The sequence below is a fragment of the Lolium perenne genome, chromosome 4 (assembly GCF_019359855.2).
Source record: "Lolium perenne isolate Kyuss_39 chromosome 4, Kyuss_2.0, whole genome shotgun sequence".
Classification (NCBI taxonomy): Eukaryota; Viridiplantae; Streptophyta; class Magnoliopsida; order Poales; family Poaceae; genus Lolium; species Lolium perenne.
The window spans coordinates 234,913,076-234,934,796 of NC_067247.2; the positions used below are offsets into that span (position 1 = coordinate 234,913,076).

General features: G+C 42.7%; 1 protein-coding gene across 1 annotated transcript; it reads left to right on the forward strand.

Moving 5' to 3' along the window:
- The first annotated feature begins 12,974 nt into the window (after window positions 1–12,974).
- Window positions 12,975–21,711, forward strand: LOC127332568 (transcription initiation factor TFIID subunit 4b). Its single transcript, XM_051358883.2, has 14 exons — window positions 12,975–13,166; window positions 13,280–13,418; window positions 14,671–15,113; window positions 15,220–15,315; window positions 15,512–16,243; window positions 17,481–17,599; window positions 17,696–17,783; window positions 17,871–18,006; window positions 18,088–18,143; window positions 18,213–18,269; window positions 18,362–18,508; window positions 19,446–19,517; window positions 19,608–19,866; window positions 21,358–21,711. Exons 1-14 carry the CDS (start codon window positions 13,128–13,130, stop codon window positions 21,507–21,509), a joined length of 2,535 nt encoding a protein of 844 aa, XP_051214843.1. The 5' UTR covers window positions 12,975–13,127; the 3' UTR covers window positions 21,510–21,711.
- Window positions 21,712–21,721: the final 10 nt, after the last annotated feature.

Consider the following 21,721-nt stretch of genomic DNA (forward strand, 5'->3'; position numbering starts at 1 on the left):
GGGTCCCATTTAGCAGCAGCGGTCTCAACGTTTCCAAGGCGGCAAGGGATCAAAAGAAAAAGGAAGTAGCCAGAAATCAGGGTGTCAAAAAAAATCCAAGAATAGAAAGAATTTTGGTTCATAGAGGATGACATGCGGGACCCATGATCCTGCATCGTAAACGGCTCGATCGGAGAGCGTTGAACGAGATGGCGCGGTCGAGAAAAAACAATGCCAGAGAGGCTGCCATCTGGGCCCTACATCCCTCGGTGGTGCGGATTTGCGTTGACTCGGCCGGCGAACCCGAGAATTCGAGATGCACCACGTCCCAGGCCACCATACGCAACGTTTTGGCCGGTTTCGTCGGGCTAGGTGGCCTCAAAAATGAGAAAAAAAACGTTTTGACATGCACAACGGACAGACCCAAAATCGTCGGCCATGGTACACCAGCAACCACGGCGCGACTTCAACTTCGTCGGCCATGGCAACTTTTCTTGTAGTGTGACAAGAACATTTTCTTAATATTTCTATATTGAACTATTTCAATATCCATTCTATGTACTTTGACTTTAAACTTATTTTGTGTTTCAATCTATCTTCATAGATCTTGACACTAGATATGTTTCAGACCATATCCTTTCATTGAAATTAATTTCTCAATGAAACCTTTTAATCAAGTATATAATTACATCATTTATAACCAACTATATGTCACCTACATAAAGTATTATAAATGTGTCTTAGCGCTCCCACTTAATTTCTTGCAAATGCAAGCCTCTTCATTGTCTCTGATGAAATCAAAAACTCTTTGACTATTTCATCTGGTGAAGATTCCAACTCCGTGATACTTACTTCATTCAATTGAAGTTCGTATACCTATCTAGTATTCCACAGACCAGCAAAACTCTTGGTTGTATCTTGTATACACCTTTAATACACACTTCTGATAAGTAATGTATTTTGCCATCCTACTAACATATCTCATAAAGGAAATATGTAGTGATTACTAGAATAATCCATATAGATTTTAAGCATTGCTACGAAAGATCTAATCTTGTCGTAGTCAACTCTTTGAACTTTGTCGTAAACAACTTTTTGACAAGTCAAGCTTCTTCAAGGATATTTCATCCAAGTCCATCAATTTTATAGATCCATTTACTTTCAAAAAGTATTCATCTATCTTGGATTTCATGGCGTATAGCCATTTTAACGAAGTCAGGGCCCATCATAACTTCTTTGTTTGTAGTTGGCTTATCATTGTTCAAAATCAATCCTTTGTCCACAAATCATTTATTTGATCACAAAGTAAACCATACCTACAAGGTTCAATATGTACTTCGATCTCCATGGCTAAAACACTTTGTAGTCATGGGAGCCATGATCGTCGTGGTCGCTTCCGGAACCAATTTCCGATGCTGCGCTACTTTGATCATTATGCTCAAGTTCATAAACTTTATCAAGTTCTATTGTCCTCCCACTCAAAAACTTCGCTAGAAACAATTTCTTGGAAATAAGAAACATTGACAAACACTTTTGTCTTTGTCTCCATAGTGAGAAGAATTCCCAATCAATTCTCTGGGATAACCAACAAAGACATTCATCCGATTTTGGTTGTAAACTTATTTACTTATGCTATGCATACCAAAATTTAAGAAAAGACTATTAGGATTCTTACCCATGCCATAACTCGTATGGTGTCATTTCTACGGATCATGATGATGCTCTATTTAGTGTAAAAGCGGTGGTCACTAAAGCATAATTCACAAAATATAATGGCATCAATATTTTATCTCATCATTGATCCAACAAGGTTTGGATACATCTCTCGGATACTATATCATCATTATGATACTCCAAGAAATGTGAGTTGTAGAACAATTTCATGACTCTCTTAGATGTTCGCTAAAACTCGTAATTCAAATATTTCCACCATGATCCAATCACAGATATTTGATTTTTCTATTACGATGATTTCCACTTCATGCTGAAATTTATTTGAATCCATTCAAATGTTTCAAACTTCTTCCTTATCAAATATATCCACATATATATACTCAATTCATTGTTGAAAGTTTTCATGAAGTAGAAGAATCTCCCGCACACAACTATGCCTAGTGAACCACATACATCATCATGTATTTTTCCACTAAGTTAGTTGCCCGTTCAACTCTTGGCCTATAAACGGTATTTTAGTCATTCTCTTTAGAAAAGATTTGCAAGCGCCAAATGATTCAAAAATCAAATGACTCCAAAAATCCATTTGCATGGAGTTCCTTCATGCGTTTCTTTCTAACATGACCTAAATGGCGGTTCCACAAATAAGTGGAATTCAAATCATTTGCCTTATGGCATTTTAGCGTCAGTGTTATGTATGTGTGTTTCACTATTAAGATTTATAATAACTTATCCATCGTATATGGAGTAATGTCATAATTTAAACAACTCATTGTTTTCATTTGACCAGAGCAAAATAACAATTTATTAAGTTCTTTATTATAAATTCTAAGGGCTAGATAGAATGCTAACGACGAACATAATAACACTTTATTTTGTTCCAGACGTGCATTCCTATCATATTCCTTGTCAGTCACTTAGGCCATTGTATTCTTGTATTGCGTTGTTTTGTATGACACTTCATACCAACCAATATAGTACTAATACCCAAGAATTTCATTGTGTGACTTAACTAGGAATACATCCATAACATGTATATCATTTATATACACATGAGCTAGACTTTCTAGTCTTTTCTTTTATTTTTGCCAAAATATCTTTTGCAATTTCTCTTTTAGCTTTCCTCATTATTCAGAAAAACACTTCAACATTATTAACTTCTAGGTTTGTTGGTCAAATACCAATAACCTCGAGGTTCTTACTTTAAGTTGATCATTATATGACAAGTGTTTCAGATTTCACTATTAGTAACTTTGTAATATGATGAACAATTTCACTCATAATTTTATCCATCATATCATGACGGCTTTTCGAGACCATGTCTGTACATGCTAGGCTCGTAAAGTTTAACCTCAGTATTCGCATGTGCAAATCTGGCTTGCACCCGTTGTAAGCACACGTAGAATCTATAACACCCGATCATCACGTGATGCTTCGAAACGACGAGTCTTAGCAACGGTGCATACTAAGGAAGATAACTTCATGGATATGTGAAAATCGTTAGTGCCCCAATAGTTGGAGGATTGTGACACCTGGCGTCTTCAACCTTCATACATTCCCATAAAACTTATGAGTTTCTGTAGTCTCACCAAATTTATATTCTATCATCTTGCAATAAGGTCTTAGATATCACATATATCTCATACCTTGATTATTTCCGAAAACTAAATTTTCAGCTCCTTACTTTTCAAACAGATTTGAACTTCAAGTTTCACGGAGACAAGATAACTTTAGGTACTAATTGAAACCATAGCTCTTTGAATCAACAATGTGAGGTTTACTAAAAGTTTGCAATAGGATTTAATCAATTCTTGATTCTTTAACAATACGGTACCAATCCGTAAAGTTTCTTGTCAGATTTTAACAGTATTTATATCTCAATAACAAGACTAGCGCATGGTAGAAAACGGATGCCAATACTACAAAATTAATTCAAAATACTACTCAGACTATGTTTATGATAATTAGTTCATGTTTTAATCTAATTACTAATGAACTCCCACTTAATACAACATCCCTCATAGTTTTTAAGTGGTACACGATCCAAATCCACTACACCAAAACCGATCATCACGTGAGATGATGTAGCTTCAATGGTGAACATCAACATGTTGATCATATCATCCATATGACTCGTGTTCAACCTTTCGGTTTCCGTTGTCCCAAGGCCATGTCTATACATGCTAGGCTCGTCAAGCAAACCCAAGTATTCCGCGTGTGCAACATGGCTTACACCCGTTGTATGTGAATCGTTGAATCTATCACATCCGATCAACACGAGATGCTTCGAAACGACGAACTGTACAACGGTGCATACGAGGGGAGAACACTTTATTATCTTGATATTAATGTGAGGGATCATCTTATAATGCTACCGTCGCGATCTAAGCAAAATAAGATGCATAAAGGATTAACATCACATGCAGTTCATATGTGATATGATATGGCCCTTTTGCCTTTGCGCCTTTGATCTTCATCTCCAAAGCACGGACATGATCTCCATCATCAACAGGCATGATCTCCATCATCGTCGGCGTAGCGTCAAGGTTCATGGCGCCGTCTTCATGGTTGTTCACCTCATGTAGCAACTATTACAACTACTTTGAAATACTATTCAACATGAAAATTAAAGACAGCCATAAGGCTCCTGCCGGTTGCCACAATACAATAATGATCATCTCTTACATATTCATCATCACATTATGGCCATATCACATCACCAAACCCAGCAAAAACAAGTTAGACGTCTCTAATTTGGTTTGCATATTTTACGTGGTTTAGGGTTTTCGAGAGGGATCTAATCTACCTACGAACATGAACCACAACGGTGATACTAATGTTGTCAATAGAAGAGTAAATTGAATCTTCACTATAGTAGGAGAGACAGACACCCGCAAAGCCTCTTATGCAATACAAGTTGCATGCCGAACGAGGAACAAGTCTCATGAACGCGGTCATGTAAAGTTAGTCCGGGCCGCTTCATCCCACTATGCCACAAAGATGCAAAGTACTCAAACTAAAGATAACAAGAGCATCAACGCCCACAAAACCATTGTGTTCTACTCGTGCAACCATATATGCATAGACACGGCTCTGATACCACTTTAGGGATTCGTTGCATAGAAAACAAAAATTTTCCTACCGCGAGAACGCAATCCAAGCCAAGATGCAATCTAGAAGACGGGAGCAACGAGGGGATGATCAAGACTAACCCTTGAAGATTTCCAAAGCCTATAAGAGTAGGCTCTTATTGTTGCGGTAGACAATCACTTGCCGCTTGCAAAAGCGCGTAGAAGATCTTGATCACGGTGCCACGATCGGGCAGCACCTCCGTACTCGGTCACACGTTCGGTGTTGATGAAGACGACGTCCTTCTCCCCGTTCCAGCGGGCAGCAGAAGTAGTAGATCCTCCTCGGAATCCTGGCAGCACGACGGCGTGGTGGTGGTGGTGGTGGAGATCTCCGGCGGAGCTTCGCTAAGCGTATGCGGGAGAAGAGGTGGAGGAGGAGAGGCTAGGGTTTGGGGAGAGAGGGGGGTGCGGCCAACTCATGGCTTTGGGGTGGCCGGCCCTCTCCCCTTGCCCCTCATTATATAGGTGGAAGCCCCAAGTGTTGGTGTCCAAGTCTTCGAATAAGACCCGAAACCAAAACCTACCATAGGTATGAAACCTACCAAAGGGGGGAATCCCACTCAAGGTGGGACTCCCACCCCTTCCTTGGGGGGTTGGCCGGCCACCCATTGGGGAGTCCACCTGGGACTCCTCCCCCTTAGGGTTGGCCGTCCATGCAAGGTGGAGTCCCTTCGGGACTCCACTTTCCATGGTGATTTCTTCCGGACTTTTCTAGAACCTTCTAGAACCTGCCATAAATGCACCGGATCATTTCCAAACTTGGAATATGACTTCCTATATATGAATCTTATTCTCCGGACCATTCCGGACCTCCTCGTGATGTCCTGGATCCCATCCGAGACTCCGAACAAAACTTCGAACTCCATTCCATATTCCATATCTATTTAAACGACATCAAACCTTAAGTGTGTCACCCTATGGTTCGCGAACTATGTAGACATGGTTGAGTACTCTCTCCAACCAATAACCAATAGCGGGATCTGGAGATCCATAATGGCTCCCACATATTCAACGATGACTTCAGTGATCGAATGAACCATTCACATACGATACCAATTCCCTTTGTCACGCGATATTTTACTTGTCCGAGGTTTGATCATCGGTATAACTCTATACCTTGTTCAACCTCGTCTCCTGACAAGTACTCTTTACTCGTACCGTGGTATGTGGTCTCTTATGAACTTATTCATATGCTTGCAAGACATTAGACAACATTCCACCGAGAGGGCGCAGAGTATATCTATCCGTCATCGGGATGGACAAATCCCACTGTTGATCCATATGCCTCAACTCATACTTTCCGGATACTTAATCCCACCTTTATAACCACCCATTTACGCAGTGGCGTTTGATGTAATCAAAGTACCTTTCCGATATAAGTGATTTATATGATCTCATGGTCATAAGGACTAGGTAACTATGTATCGAAAGCTTATAGCAAATAACTTAATGACGTGATCTTATGCTACGCTTAATTGGGTGTGTCCATTACATCATTCATATAATGACATAACCTTGTTATTAATAACATCCAATGTTCATGATCACGAAACCATGATCATCTATTAATCAACAAGCTAGTTATACAAGAGGCTTACTAGGGACTCCTTGTTGTTCACATAACACACATGTATCAATGTTTCGGTTAATACAATTATAGCATGGTATGTAAACATTATCATAAACTCAAAGATATTATAATAACCATTTTATTATTGCCTCTTGGGCATATCTCCAACATCTTATTGGTAAATATGCATATTATATGTGACGTGATACATTATTGCATCACATATGAGTTCACGCAAATAACCAACTAAAGATAGGCAGGATTTCCGGTGTTCTAGAATTTTCCAGAAAACCGGATAATCCGGCCCCCCTGGCACCTCGGAATATCCGGCTTGGCCGGATTATCCGCCCCTACTTTGGGCCGGATTATCCGGCCTGGGCGATTTGTGGGAGGATTAAGAGAGGCCGCGGGGAGAACGGTTGCCACAGCAATCAGTTCACCCCACGCGCCCTCCTCTCCCTCCTCAAGCCGCCGGAGCTCCTCCTCCTCGCCGGAGTCGCCCCGTCCGCTCCCTGTTGGAGTTTTTGGGTGGATCGGGTGCCTCTCCTCCCTAGCTACCTTCTCCTCCAAGCGGCTTCCACAATGGATGCGGGTATGACTCACAATCCCTAACCCTAGGTGTTGTGATTTGTATGTGCTATTTTTTTGGTGGAGATGGTGTCTAGTTGTTCCAAATCGTGTGTAGTATGCTCTTCTTGCATGCTATGAGGCCGATCTGGTCATAGACATGCTTTTGATTGGAAGAACTGCAAGATTCGCAGGGCCGGATTATCCGGCCCCCGCGCAGACCGGATTATCCGGCCTGGCCGGATTATCCGCCCCCAGGGGACACCGGATTATCCGGCCTGGAGCTTCATCGCCGCTGCAGTTTTTTGTTTCAATCTATCTTGTCTAGACTTGTACCCACTTATAGTATGTTTCTAGAGTACATTGCTGTATCATACATGACTTATGAGCATTATCTTCTCTTTGCTATCCGTCTTTGCTATTCACAGGTCGTGTTTCTCGGGGTGCTCGGAGACGCCTAAGGGGTGATCGGTCAAGTGATGAGTTCGCGCCCAACGCTCCTCGCAAGTCCTCCGCATCTAGGCAGAAGAACAAGGCTACAAGGGAAAACTACAAGACCATGGACATTATCTCTTATTCCGCTATCCGCATGAAGAACTGGTATGAAGACCTCCCAAGAGATGAAGAGACAGAGGGCAGGAAGTTTTGGTGCATGGAGCAGGAGTTCATCTACAAGGACATCTATGAGCCCATGAAGAATCTGAGACCCATGCAAGCTATCGATGTGGACCTTCTGGCAGTCAACAATCACTTTGAAGATGCAATCTGGGTAGTTGGCAGGATGGGCTTGAAGGATATCATCAAGATTCAATGTGACTATAGTCCAGAGTTGGTGAAGCAATTTTTGCCACTTTGGCCATAAAAAAGGATGAGGACCGCACTATGGAATGGATGACTGGCTCCACTCACTGTTCGGCGACCTTGCGCCGGTTTGCTGGTATTCTTGGACTTTCTGCAGGAGGAGGTCGTCGCCTCCATGGACCACAGAGGGCAGATAAGAGTGTGCTGTTTGATCTCTATACCTCAGCTGGAAAAGTTGGTTCTTCCAAGGGGCTGCTTCCCATCTATGGTCAGTTACTCAGGTTCTTTCGGGCCACCATTTTCCAAGTGGTGGTAACAATGATGCAATCCGGGGAACCCTTGTGGATCTTATGCACCTCAGCTTTAGGTGTGCTCGTGATGTTAATGAGGAACGAAACTACACTATTGATGTCATGGACTTCATCTTCCATGAGATTCATGATGCCATGGTCTCCCGGACTACCATACCTTATGCACCATACATCCAGCTCCTCATCAACAACTCTGTGGCCTTGGATGGTGAAGACTTGAGCGGGTACCCATTGATGAAGCACAATGTCAAGAAGGCTTACAGGCTTAAGCCAGTCTCTTCTGCTGCACCTGCACCTGACTCCTTCATGGGTGATGCTCGTTCTAGTGGTTTTGCTCCCGCTCGCCATCCTGATCTCCCGGCTATGAAGAAACAAGTGAACATGCTTAGTTGGTTTCAGCGTCACATCCTTTGCATGAACATTGAGATCCATAAGGAGAACTACGTGGCCAGCCGAGAGCGTTCTGAGATCAAGCATACTCAGGAGGTTATTCTGCACAAGCTCAGTGGTGAGCAAGGACCCCCGCCTCAGCCTCCAGTTCACCCATGTTACAGTGGGTGGCATTCTGCACAGGTTCCGTGGAGTGATCTTGATGATTGCATTCAAAGGTCCAACCTCACTCGCCGCTCTCCGGATGCCCCTAACACTGAAGATGAAGATGAGGAAGCGGCGTACCAGTCCGATGATGAAGATGCCTCCGAGTGATCCCCATGGGGCGAGTAGCATCGCGCTTGTCCCCTTTTTGGCGTCTCGATGCCAAAGGGGGAGAAGTGTTCTATTAGGACTTATCTCGGGGATTTGCATGGTTTGGGCACAAGCATATGCGTTTATCATTCTTCTATTGCTTGTGTTCCATCTTATTTGAACTATTTGGTTTGTTTGCGTTCCGTTTAAAACTATGTGCTATGTGGTGTGAGACATTGTTATGGTTTTCGGATTTCTATATGTTGAGATCAAGGCTATTATATTATGTGTGATGCTATATCTCCGTATTATATATCTACACATGGGTATGATTTCTAGCATCCTATCTCAACTTCATATATGTCTATGTCTCTTGTTAGAGCTCAGGTTGGATACCTCTAGTGTTGAGGCACCTCGCTCCTATGTGTTGTGTATTTGTATTCAAATGCAAATTACTTATATGCACACATGTAGGGGGAGTGCCTCTATGTTTTGCCATCATGCTTGTCTCTATAGTGATTCTCTTGCAAATCCGTATAGGTCATCAAACACCAAAAAGGGGGAGATTGAAAGAGCATCTCTCATATTATGTTTTGTGTGTTTGATGTCAATGTATGTGATACACTAATGTTTGTCTAAGTGGTACATGGATTATATGGATACATTTATATGTGTGTTGGATGTGGTCAGTTCTGTCAAAAAGAAGCAGCAAAAAGATCATCAGGCCGGATAATCCGGGCCGGATATTTCCAAAATATTCGGCCCCCAGTTTTCGGCTTAGGACTCGAGGTTTTGTGGCTCAGTATGCTTCTGGATAGGGGCCGGACATTTGCCCGAATATTGTCCCGGTTTTGTCCCAAGGCCGGATTATCCGGGCCGGACATTTCCGAAATATCCGGCCCCCTCGAAAATGGCTAAGGACCTGAAGAAAAGCAAGTCTGGATAGGGGCCGGACATTTGCCCGGATATTGTCCCGGTTTTGTCCCAAGGCCGGATTATCCGGGCCGGACATTTCCGAAATATCCGTCCCCCTCGAAAATGGCTAAGGACCTGAAGAAAAGCAAGTCAGGATATTGGCCAGATATTTGGCCGGACATTCTCCCGGTTTTGTACCTGAGGCCGGATTATCCGGGGGGGGGGGGGGGGGTGGATTATCCGGCCCTTACTTAGGCCGGAATATCCGGCCCCCCGGAAGCCCCAACGGCTGGATTTTGGGAAGGGGTATTTATACCCCTCTTCTTCTTCCTTCCTCCTTTGCTCAATCATTGCACAAGAAATCTGCCAAGCTTCACCTCCATTAGAGCCACCTCAAGAAACACAAGATTTGCAAGATCTCCTTCCTCCCCCAACCAAAGCTCTTGATCTTTGGAGATTCGAAGGAGAAGACACCGATCTACATCCTCACCGAACCGTTTTTCATTTCCCTCTCATTTATTTGAGGGATCTCATGCTAGTGTTCCTATTTGGTTCCCTAGTTGATTTGTGTTGATGTGTTGTTGTTGATTGTTGTATTGTTACAGATTTGGGAGCCTCCAATTCAGTTGTGGATGTGTGCCCCAAGAACCTTGTAAAGGCCCGGTTTCCGCCTCGAGGAAATCCCTTAGTGGAAGTGGGCTAGGCCTTCGTGGCGTTGCTCACCGGAGATCTGAGTGAAGCCTTCGTGGCTGTTGGTTTGGCTTTCGTAGCAACCACACTCCTCCAAACGTAGACGTACCTTCTTGCAAAGGAAGGGAACTACGGGAATCATCTCCGTGTCATCGCGTGCTCCACTCTCGGTTACCTCTATCCTATTCTATCTCTTATATTGCGTAGCTATATCTTGCTTAGTTGCTTATCTTGTCATATAGGTAAATTCACTTAGTTGCATATCTAGAGAATTTACCTTTGTGTCAAGCCTAAATAGAAAAAGAACAAAAAATTGGTTAGCACCTATTCACCCCCCTCTAGGTGCGGCATACGATCCTTTCACATGGTTTCCTAATCATGAACATTGGATGTTGTTAATAACAAGGTTATGTCATTAGGAGAATGATAATGGACGCACACCCATAATAAGCGTAGCATAAGATCAAGTCATTAAGTTCGTCTTGCTATAAGCTTTCGATACATAGTAACATAATCCTTCGACCATGAGATCATGTAAATCACTTACACAGGATGGGTACTTTGATTACATCAAACGCCACATCATAAATGGGTGGTTATAAAGATGAGATTAAGTATTCGGAAAGTATGAGTTGAAGCACATGGATCAAGAGTGGGATTTGTCCATCCTGATGACGGATAGATATGCTCTGGGCCATCATCTAATTAACCTGCAAGCATGTGACAAGGTCACAAGGGATGATATACCACGGTACGAGTAAAGAGTACTTATCGGTAACGAGGTTGAACTAGGTATAGAGATACCGATGATCGAACCTTGGATAAATAAAGTATCGCGCGACAAAGGGAATCGGTATCATATGGTAATGGTTCATTCGATCACTAAATTATCGTTGAATATGTGAGAGCCATTATGGATCTCCTGGTCCCGCTATTGGTTATTGATCGGAGAGGGGTCTCGATCATGTCCGCATAGTTTACGAACCGTAGGGCGACACGCTTACGGTTCGATGTTGTTTAGTAGATAAGGAATATGAGATGGAGACTGAATATTGTTCAGAGTCTCGGATGCGATCCAGGACATCACGAGGAGGTCCGGCATGGTGTGGCCGCCTCCTGTCTCTTTTTCGTCTTTGCTTTGGACTCCGTCTTTGGGTTGGGGAAAAATAGGAGGTTTGGCTTTTGCTTCGTCCAATTCCGAGAATATTTCCTGTACAACTTTTCTGAAATACAAAACAGCAAAAAACATGAACTAGCACTATGACATCTTGTTAATAGGTTAGTTCCAGAAAATGCATAAAAATGCCACGAAGTGTAAATAAAACATATAAAAATTGACGTAAAACAAGCATGGATCATCAAAAGTTATAGATACGTTTGCAACGTATCAATTACACAATTATGTGGAAATGCTCTTTTGTTCTGGGATAATTAAAGATGTTGCATGTGATGTTTTTTTTATGGGCTGAATGCAAGATTCACACTAATAATCATCATCCTCCGATGTAGAAATCTAATCAAGTTTCTCAATTATTGTTAGTGGTCTTAGAGCATCTTTAGTAGTGCCCGTATAAACTCGATCCGAAAACACGGAGTTCGGTCTCCCGAATTTTTCAGTTTCGATGATTTTAGCCGCCGCGCAGAATAGAAACCGAAAACGCGAACTGAAAAACGGAAATCAAAAGTTGCGGAAAATTTGCTCCGATGATCCATGCGAAATGAAACGAAATGTTGCTCCAATCGAGCTGCATTCGAACATAATTTACACATACTAATCAAAATACTAACTAGTTCGGCCACCTCGAACGGCGCCGCCTCCGCCGAGCTCCCGCAGGTGAGAGGCGGGCTATCTTCGTCGTCGTCGTTGCTGTCGCCGCGCGCGCGCCTTCGGCGACGGCGGGCGCACGAGCCGGCGGGCGGCGGGTCGGCTTCCCCATCGCGCGCCTCCGAGCGCGCAGGCTGGCGTGCGCGGCCACCTGCTGGCCGCCCGCTTCCAAGATTCGTCGGAGCGCGCCCGCCTCGCGCGATCTGCCTTCGACCGCACACCCGTCGGACGCAACGACGATTTTCCAGCGCCGATTCGCCCCCTCCCCTACCGGCCCGTCTTGCGTGCGCCATTGCGGAGGCATGGGTGGTGGCGGCGGAGCGAAAAAGCCGAAGACAACGAAGAAATTTCTCGCCGGAGGTGGAGCGGAGACGTGGCGGGGGAGTAGGGTTTTGGAACCCAACTCGCCCCCGCGCCCTTTATAAATACGGGTCGGCCGTCCAGTTTCTCGGACCCCCGAACTCATTTTACGGGCTAGATTGCGACTTGGGGCTCCGTTCTGGGCCTCTTTTAGCCTGAACCCGTATTCTCGCCGGAATTTTTCGGTTCCGGCTCGTTTTCCGGTGACTGTTAGAGTTGCTCTTATATAGAGGCAAAATTTGTTTTTTGATAGTGTAAAAGAAGAGGATGATGTATTAACATTGTAGATGTGTGTTCCTTGAAGAAAAAAAACATTGTATGCGTGTGGTCAATCGAACCTTTTATCAGTTGAATTTAACATTTTAATGGTAAGTAAACCCTGGAAAATATATGGGCAGATCCAGCGAGGCCGAGAAAGCTTGGAGGTCATCCAAGTCAGTGGAGGTGGAGGAGGCCGCGGCGCCTAAACCGACCTGGACTTGTTCCTTCCTTGCTGCCCTGCCGCTGCCCGCACAAGGGATTTATATTTCTCCTCCTTCCTTTGTTCAAGCCGACCAGGAGACGGCCGCGAGGCGAGGCGAGGCGGCGACGACAGAGGCGGCCTCGGAAGCCCTCTTGCCATGGATCCCATCATGAAGCTCTTCGAGGACGACGAAGAGGTGCCCGCCCCGACACCCAACTCCTCCCTCCTCTCCTGCCATTTTCGTCCAGTTATTGGGGGAAGGGAAGGGCTCAATGGCGGTTTCTTCTTCTTCTTCTTGGGGTTGCGCAGGATGAGACCATGCACTCGGGCGCCGACGTCGAGGCCTTCACGGCCGCGCTCAACCGCGAGGTGGAGGGCAGCGCCAGCACCAGCAGCAGCGCCGCCGCCGCCGCCTCCTCCTCATCCCAACCGCTGGATCACGCCGACGGTGAGCCCCCAGCCCATTACCCTCGTAGATTATTTCCTGTCCTAGAACCGAATTCGGGCTGCCCCGTATTTCCCCCCCAACAACCGGGTGTCAGACAGAGTACCGCCCTTCTTCATTTTAGATTTGGATGAATCAATCAAGAAACATAATGGTGAATGCAGCCCCCTCCTTATTTGTTACTACCGGTTTGCAATTTTAGATTTAGGGTGCACCCGGTGGGTTTTGGACAAATGAGCAAGTCATCTATTGACTGCCCTCTCCTCGATTGATGGGATGATAGGGATCAGGGGAGGAGACAAATTTTGTTGAGGTCAGAGACTAGGGTTTGAACTTTGAAGTTTATTTGTTTAAGTAAACAAAATGTAGGAAGTGAATTTTGAAATGCTGGAGTTATGGGTCTTCTGTTACTAAACTTAGAGCCGAATGTGTTCCTTGAACAAGCATGGGTTGCAACTTAACTCAGGAGTTCTGAGGTGGTGGTACTTTCAAGAGCATTTTGTGTCGACCTTTCGCTCTGTAGAATTTGAACTAGTGTAAAGCATCTAGGGCATCCACAATGCTTTCACTTCAGCATTGTGTAAACCTATGCCACCTCAGATTTTATATGATCTGGAGGAGAGAGGGTCAAGCGAGACAAGAATCTTATATCTTGCATTAGACATAATCTTTTTGAGCAAAACAAAGAAGCTAGGTATGTGTCGATACACGTGAGCATATAATTTTATCTCAACAAACTTAGTTTGAGCAAATATAGTTGCATCGTATAATTTTCTGGAATTCTTTTAGATACACGTGTCCTTTTAGATACAACCTAACATATGATGCACAGGAGTGGTAGTTTCTAGCTTTTGCATCATTTTAATGCTAAATAGAGCATTTTATCATCATAGATGGCTAGATACTAACTTAGTATAATGGATTCTAGATGCTCTTGCACTGATCTTTTATTAGCAGTGAAGTTTTCAAACAAATTTTTCTTGAAGTTGAAAATAGTTATCACTTAATTCAGTATGGTGATATTTTTTTTCCCGTTTGCCGTGAAGAACTTGAACAAGAGTCAACATCAACACTGGTGCTCTTGAAGCAAGAATGGTCTTAAACAAAAATTCACTAAACTTAAAAATAACCGCTAGCTTAATCAATGAGTTGTATATAGTAGCTTTTTAGCTGTATTTACAAATTTGTACTTTCCTTTTGCTTTGGAGTATTTGAATGGATTGAAGAAGTGGGCTAATTTGGCCCAAAATTGCAGGTACATTACCTCAGGAAAGCAACTCAGTAGTAAACCACAGTCATGGGCAGTGGCAATCTTCAGTAAAGAATGACATTAGAAACCAGGAGAGCCAACAACAGGAACAAAAACAGTTATATGGCAAAAACGAGGAGTCATCCAGGCCTGAAGCAGTTTCCATAGGTGCTGATAACAAACAACTTCACTCCAGTACTCAAAATGAAGGTGACCGACTAAATGTCAAGCAGGAGCCAGGAAACAATGCTCAGCACCGTACTGTTGGTCAGCAGCAGCCTATACAGCAAATAAAGAGTCAACAACCACCAAGCACAAACAAAACAAACAGTCCAGCTACGGTGGGAAAACCTCCTGTTGTTACGTTTCATATGCTAATCCCAATTTTGAGACGCTACCTTGACAAAGACAGGGATATACAAGTTCAGTCCATTTTTGCAAAGTTACGGGTTGGTATTTGTCCCTCAGTCATGTTGAATTAAAAAAAACTGGTCCAAATATTTATTATTGTTATTTCATAACACATTATGTTATATTTTATTTTATTTCCAATAGAAAAATGAGATCAGCAAGGAACATTTTTTAAAGGTTATTAGGACCATTGTTGGTGATAAGTTACTCAAGCAAGCCGCTTCACAATATCAAATGCAGGTAACAAAGCTATCCGCTTTAATGAGGTTCATGTAAACATAACCTGACTCCGTTTCATTTGTAGTGCTGCCTCACATCTGTGAAGTTAATACTTAAATTAGGTCAATCTGTATTTGCCAGCAGTCCATACGTTATTCTTACTCTTATCAACAATTTTTTTCCTTTTGGTAGTTATTTTGGTCTTGTTTGTCTGCAGGCTGCTCAGGCACAACGGAATCCCCCGGCAAGTGCGAGCAACTTTTCTTTGTTAAGTCAAGTTTCAGGTCAGCAAAATGAGAACCCAAGACCACCTCAGTTTCGACCTTCGACGTCTGGCCAAATGCAGAGTAACATGGGTTATGCAGCTTCAGAGGGAAATTTGCAAAAGCCTAATGAAACTGGTAACATGTCAGATAGAAAAGGAGTGCATATGCTACAAAGCCGCCCACCTAATATCCACTCGACCCCAGTGCAAGCAACACAACATCATCTGCAGCGTCCCCAGACATCTTTGCCAGTGTTTGGTGCAAATAATATTCATGCCCGTCCATTTCCACAGTCAGTTGGAGGTTCAATTGCGCCACTTAGACCACAGATGGCAGATTCTAGTCAAAGAGGACAATTTCTCCAAGGAGGTGTTGCCACACGACCAGCACTGCAAAGTAATCAACCTTCACGGCCACAACAATCAAACAAGGAGCAGAAAGCTAACTCTTTCATCCCAACAGCTCATATGAACAAAGAAACTGTTAATCAGCCCTCTGAATCTGCACAAAGTTCTTTTGCTACCTCGAATGCAAAACAAGTCAACCCAGCACTGTTATCTTCAAAAGGTGGTGGTATCTTGGAAAATCAATCATCTGCGCTGGCCAGTTCTAAGTCTTTGACTACGGCAAGCTCAAGTCAACCTCATCGATCTCATGGAACTCCAACAGAGCTCAACATGCAGGTGTGTATTATGCTATTGTGTTGATGTATGTGTATGTGTACTTATAGGTGTGCTTAATGTTCATTTTGAAATCAGTACCAGTTATTTCTCTATTGCATTGAGTAGGATATACACTAAGTTATGTAGTTGTATGGGCCTATACAAGTTGCACAACAGGTTCATACACCTAATGTGAGTCAGGAGAATGTAATACACTGAGTTTGAGGGTATGGAACCAATGTTGGTCCTACAGCTTTTGTGAAGAATTTTGAAACTTCTCTGATGAACATATTGGAGATTGATCCTTGTTCTGGTAGTGGGAACTTAGAAATGCACCGCCACACTTGAGTGGATAGTTCGCACCTGTATAGCAACAATGCTGCGAGATAGAATAGATATGTGTGCATAACATAAAACACAAAAATCAGTAGCAGTATGAAGTAAGATTGTCAGTATCACGATAAATCTCATAGTTGTTTAAGTATAAGTGTATTGCCCTTCTCCATCAGCATGAGCTTTTGGGCGAACTGGTTAGTGCATGCAATTCGACATGGTATCAACCAAGAGGTCCTAAGTTCAAGACCTGGCTCTTGCAATAAAAAAATAAGACATTGTAATCCACTTTTGATCCACGTTCAGGGATTGTAATCCTCCACAATCCCTGTGGAAGTCGTTTGAATCGAAGAACAGCGAGGGGGAGACAACTCCGGGAGGAGACTCGATTGATTTACTCATTGCTTGATTGATTATGGATACATGCTCGCCCTTAAGCAAGGATGCAATACTTGGTTTCAAAAAAGCATTCTATCTCTAAGGTATCTTGTCTTAAATCCAAAGAATAATAGGGCATTTTGCCGCCTAACCAGGCCAAGAAACCGCTTATATGGTTCTATCATTTCCATTCTATGTTCTTGTTAGATGCGCCAATTATACTTACTCTTGGAGCAAGCTTAAATTAGGTGGATATCGAACTTGATAAAGTAGTTAATGATTTAAAAGGCAAGATGATGGAGTGATGGATTTAACAATGCAAGTTAAGCAATTTGATGGCTTCACTGGTTGATAATACCCGATGAGATTCGACCACAGAAGTGAAATATCCCTTTAATTGTGTGCACACACAATGCATCCATTCCTGCTTCTTTTATGTTTATTTCTTTGCAATTTGACCAAAATTTTGCCCTCCACTCACAAAATGATTCAGTATCATTGAAGATTTTTGATGTTCTGCTCTAACAATTATTTGCTGCTTCGTCAGATTCAACCTGGTACCCAAGCACCTCCTTCTGGAGCAGCTTCCAAAACGCCTCAAAAGAAGTCATCTGCTGGACAGAAGAAACCTTTGGAAGCAATTGGCTCATCCCCTCCACCATCAAGGTAGTTTTATTTTTCAATGCTCATTTTTACTTTGGTTAGTAACCGCGATTTGATCGTACTTGCTCTTGGTTCATGATGCATTCTATATTGTGCCAGCAAAAAGCAGAAGGGATCTGGAGGTTTCCATGATCAAAGCATTGACCAGCTGAATGATGTTACTGCAGTTAGTGGTGTTAATCTGAGGGTATGTATACATAAGTCTCTAATGTCCTTTTGTTCTTTTGATTTCTTTTGTGCACATATCTAATGCTGTAACTATTGCTTTTTCCAGGAAGAAGAGGAGCAACTTTTCTCTGCTCCAAAGGAAGAGAGTCGAGTTTCAGAAGCTGCTCGAAAAGTTGTACAACTGGAAGAAGAAAGGCTCATTCTACAGAAGGAACCTCTGACAAAGAAATTAGCAGAGATCAGTTAATACCTTCATCATTCAAATGTAGTTAAATTTATAGAGGAACTTTATGTTCTCTTGTCTGAGATGATTGTTTTGGCAGTGAGGAAATATAATCTGAAGAGCATCGGTAGTGATGTGGAACGTTGTCTATCGATGGTGAGAGATTATCTAGCAATGCCCTTTCAAGATTTGCCTTATGCCTAATCTAACTTGAGCTTTCTCCAGTGCGTTGAGGAGCGGTTACGAGGATTCATGAGCAGTATAATAAGGCTTTCAAAACAGGTGCAATACGTTAATCCCGTTGACATTTCCTACGCAAAACTTTGAGCTGTTCTGATACCAACTAATTATACTCTTTCGTTTTTTTTCCGCAGCGGGTTGATGTTGAAAAATCAAGACATCATATTTATCCTTTATCTTCTGATGTTCGGAGTCATATTTTGAGGGTGAACCGAGAAGCTAGAGAACAGTGGGACAGGAAGCTGGCTGAAGATGCTGACAGAATCAGAAAACAAAATGATGTTAGTTCTGCATGATTTTTTTTTGTTTGTTTGCATTTAATTTTACGTTCACATATATATTCAGGTTATCAGGTAAAGTATGCTTGGCATGATGTCTTTTTATGTAAGATATGTCTCAGGTTTTTCCGCAAGGAATTTGTTAAGAACTTGAATAATTGTCTTAGTTGCCAATATCAAGTGCGTTATGTAGGTTCTAATGTTGGATATCTGATAAGCTCGATAGAAACTCAAGTTTGCTGACTAATATCTAGACTATTTAGTGTGAGTTATGGGACACGAATGATACAATTAGATTTGTATGCAAAATCATTTTCCAATGATAGCACTTTTGTGCTACATAATACATATTCATTGGTCTAAATATTTGTCAAACTTTAATCTTGAAATGCATAGACACCTTACAGTTCAGAACAGAGGGAGCATTTGTTAACTAAATCACATGAGAAAAGTAGAAAACTGTATGTGTTTTAACTGTGGATGTATTCTTTAGTTGGGCTGGCCGTCTGGCCAATCCATGCAATCACCGCTATGCAATTTCTGCAATTCTTCCTTGATTAAGCTTGAGAGGCATGTGTTGATTGGTTCACCAATTCTATCTCACGTGTAGTTTCTTTTTGGAGTGGGACAACAAAGGATCAGATATCCACTCTATCCAATGTTTGTTGCATCAGTTAATACGGGTTATTTCAGTTAGTATGACCGTATGGGTTATTTGTAGCAGTTATATGGATAGTGCAGTACAATATATGTGTGTGTACTGCAATATTTCAGTTCAATTGTTCATTAAGTCTTTGTTGCATGGATTGAATTGGAATTAGACGGCAGTGCAAAGATGTTATAGTGCAGCACTCCCTTTTCACTTCAGCTCTATTGTTCATTAGAAATTCTAGATTGTATGGCCAACTACTGTGTTGTTTGATCAAATTTGTAAATGCAGGGAGATGACAGTTCAGTTGTTTCTTCAGAAAAGGACAGAGCTGAGAGCCGTGGCACATCAAAGCATGCTAAGGTAAGTTCTCTTTTCACTTTCAGGTCTCATATGATAGTACTTGTACATTGTTTCTTAGTTGTGATGTGTATGATCTTATATGCATTGCAGGCTTACAAGGAGGAAGATGATAAAATGAGAACAACAGCTGCAAACGCCGCTGTGCGAGTTGCAGCCGGAGGTGATGACATGCTTTCCAAGTGGCAATTGCTAGCTGAAAAGAATAAACAGAGAGGTGAAGGAGGCGACGGTTCTTCTGGCTCCTTGCCAGGTACCATGTCGCCTCACAGGCCTTCACTTAAAGCTGGAAAGGGCTCAAGAGAACAGCAGGACAATGAAAAGCGAGGCTATTTTTCAATGCTTGGACCTGGTAAGCTCGTGATCCTTTGGCTCAGGCATTGTTCAGCGTCTATTTTTAATGGCATAGCAACCAGCAGCTGTAGGAGTCCGATGAAGTTTAGTCCTTAGCTTTGTTCAGCAAGTATCTGCTAATTTGGTTTTTGCCAGGTAGTCGGTTTAGTTGAGAAGTCTTTGCTAGTTTTGTTACTTGACCGAGTCCTATCGGGTATGTAGGATAATTACGGATATATTAGTTAAATTAGAAAGTGCCTTATCTGTTGAGTTGTAATCTTCGCGGGATTTAGTTAGTTGATTTCCTCCATAAAAGAGGGATGCCAATCTTTTCCAAACAGAAGCAATCAATCTACCATATCCCTGCCTTTCTCTCTCCTGTACGTTCCTGTCCTTTTCTGTACGATCTCCCTTTCTTTATCTACCTATCCCCTTCCCCGTTTTGCCCTATATATCTTCTATTATTCTCTACTATCTCCAGCCCTACCCACTTTTATTCATCTGCGTGTCTAGCCTTACCACGACCTGCCATGGCTTCCAATGGCACCAACCATGTGACCATGGCACAGCTTCGAGAGCAGACGAAGACTTTGACCACTCACTTCAATGAGATACTGACCAACTTGACGGTCTACTCAACCAGCTCGTTACCATCAGTGTGCCTATGACGGCTCCACGGTTATACAAGCTCAAGTTTCCCATCTACGAGGGGAAGGGGATCCTCTAATGTGGGTAGGCCGCTGTGAAATTTTTTTGAGTCTTCAACGCACCCTGGAGGAAGAGAAGGTTTGGCTGGCATCGTACCACATGGAAGGGTCAGCCCAACAACAGCGGTACTACTGGCTGAAACGTGATAGAGGTCTGCCAACATGGCTGGATTTCAAGGAGTGCATCTTGTTTTCGGTCCTCCCATGTGTACCAACCACTTCGGAGAGCTCATTACTATTGTTAAGCTTCATGCACTAGCCAACACAACCAAAAGTTCGAAATGATGGAAAGGGAAGACGGGAAGACAAGTCAACACATGTAGAGTCAAAGACAGGCGGCCTATACGTGCCTATACGAGGACTCCGAGGGGGCAACAACAATTTTAGGATAAATTGCGAAAGCCAGGACTTGAACTTGAAACCTTGGGCTCTGATACCATGTTAAGCTTCATGTACTAGCCAACGCAACCAAAAGTCCGAAATGATTTAAAGGGCAGGCAATCTACTTATACACTTCAACAACTATAAGCATGACTGGAACTCTCAAGGAGTACCAGCTGCGAAATTGGTTGTCTGTTTCCTTTACATAGGAACAATGCCTAGTTATTCATCGGTGTTGTCGTTAGAAGCAATCATTTTTTTTATTAGGAAGAGTTTTATCTGCTAAGAGTGGTGATCTTGTGGGATTTGGTTAGTTGATACTGTGAGGGATTTCCTCTAAAAAATAAATAGTAGAGCAATGCTGTATCTGCCATGCTTGACATTAGTTGTTTAACCCTGAATATCTTGTGCCTTTTCACCAGGTGGCGTAAGAAGGTCAACACACATGAAAGTGGCACGGAGCATCAAGGTGAAGGATGTGGTTGCAGCACTTGAGAGAGAGCATCAGATGTCAAAATCATCTTTACTATTCCGGTTACATGGGAGACACCCGACAGAACCAGCCGGGAAATAGTTGTCAAAACAGCAATATTCAATTTTGTCATTTTCATGTTTCTGTTAGCCATCTAGAGAGATGCATCTTCTGTGAGAGTAGAATGATTGAGATGAGAGGTTCATTTGTCAAGCGATAATCAATTTTGCAGGCGCTTAGAAATATCAATAGTGAACCAACAATTTTTTCTCATGGGATCAGTGTGCAGGCATACTTGTTTTTATTGTTCTTCA

Excerpts from the sequence above, each read along its gene's own strand:
- LOC127332568 (XM_051358883.2), top strand. The coding sequence starts at position 13,128 with ATGGATCCCATCATGAAGCTCTTCGAGGACGACGAAGAG. Across the intron at positions 13,167-13,279 it reads TCTTCGAGGACGACGAAGAG|GATGAGACCATGCACTCGGG; the intron begins GTGCCCGCCCCG and ends GGGGTTGCGCAG. Across the intron at positions 19,518-19,607 it reads GCACATCAAAGCATGCTAAG|GCTTACAAGGAGGAAGATGA; the intron begins GTAAGTTCTCTT and ends TATGCATTGCAG.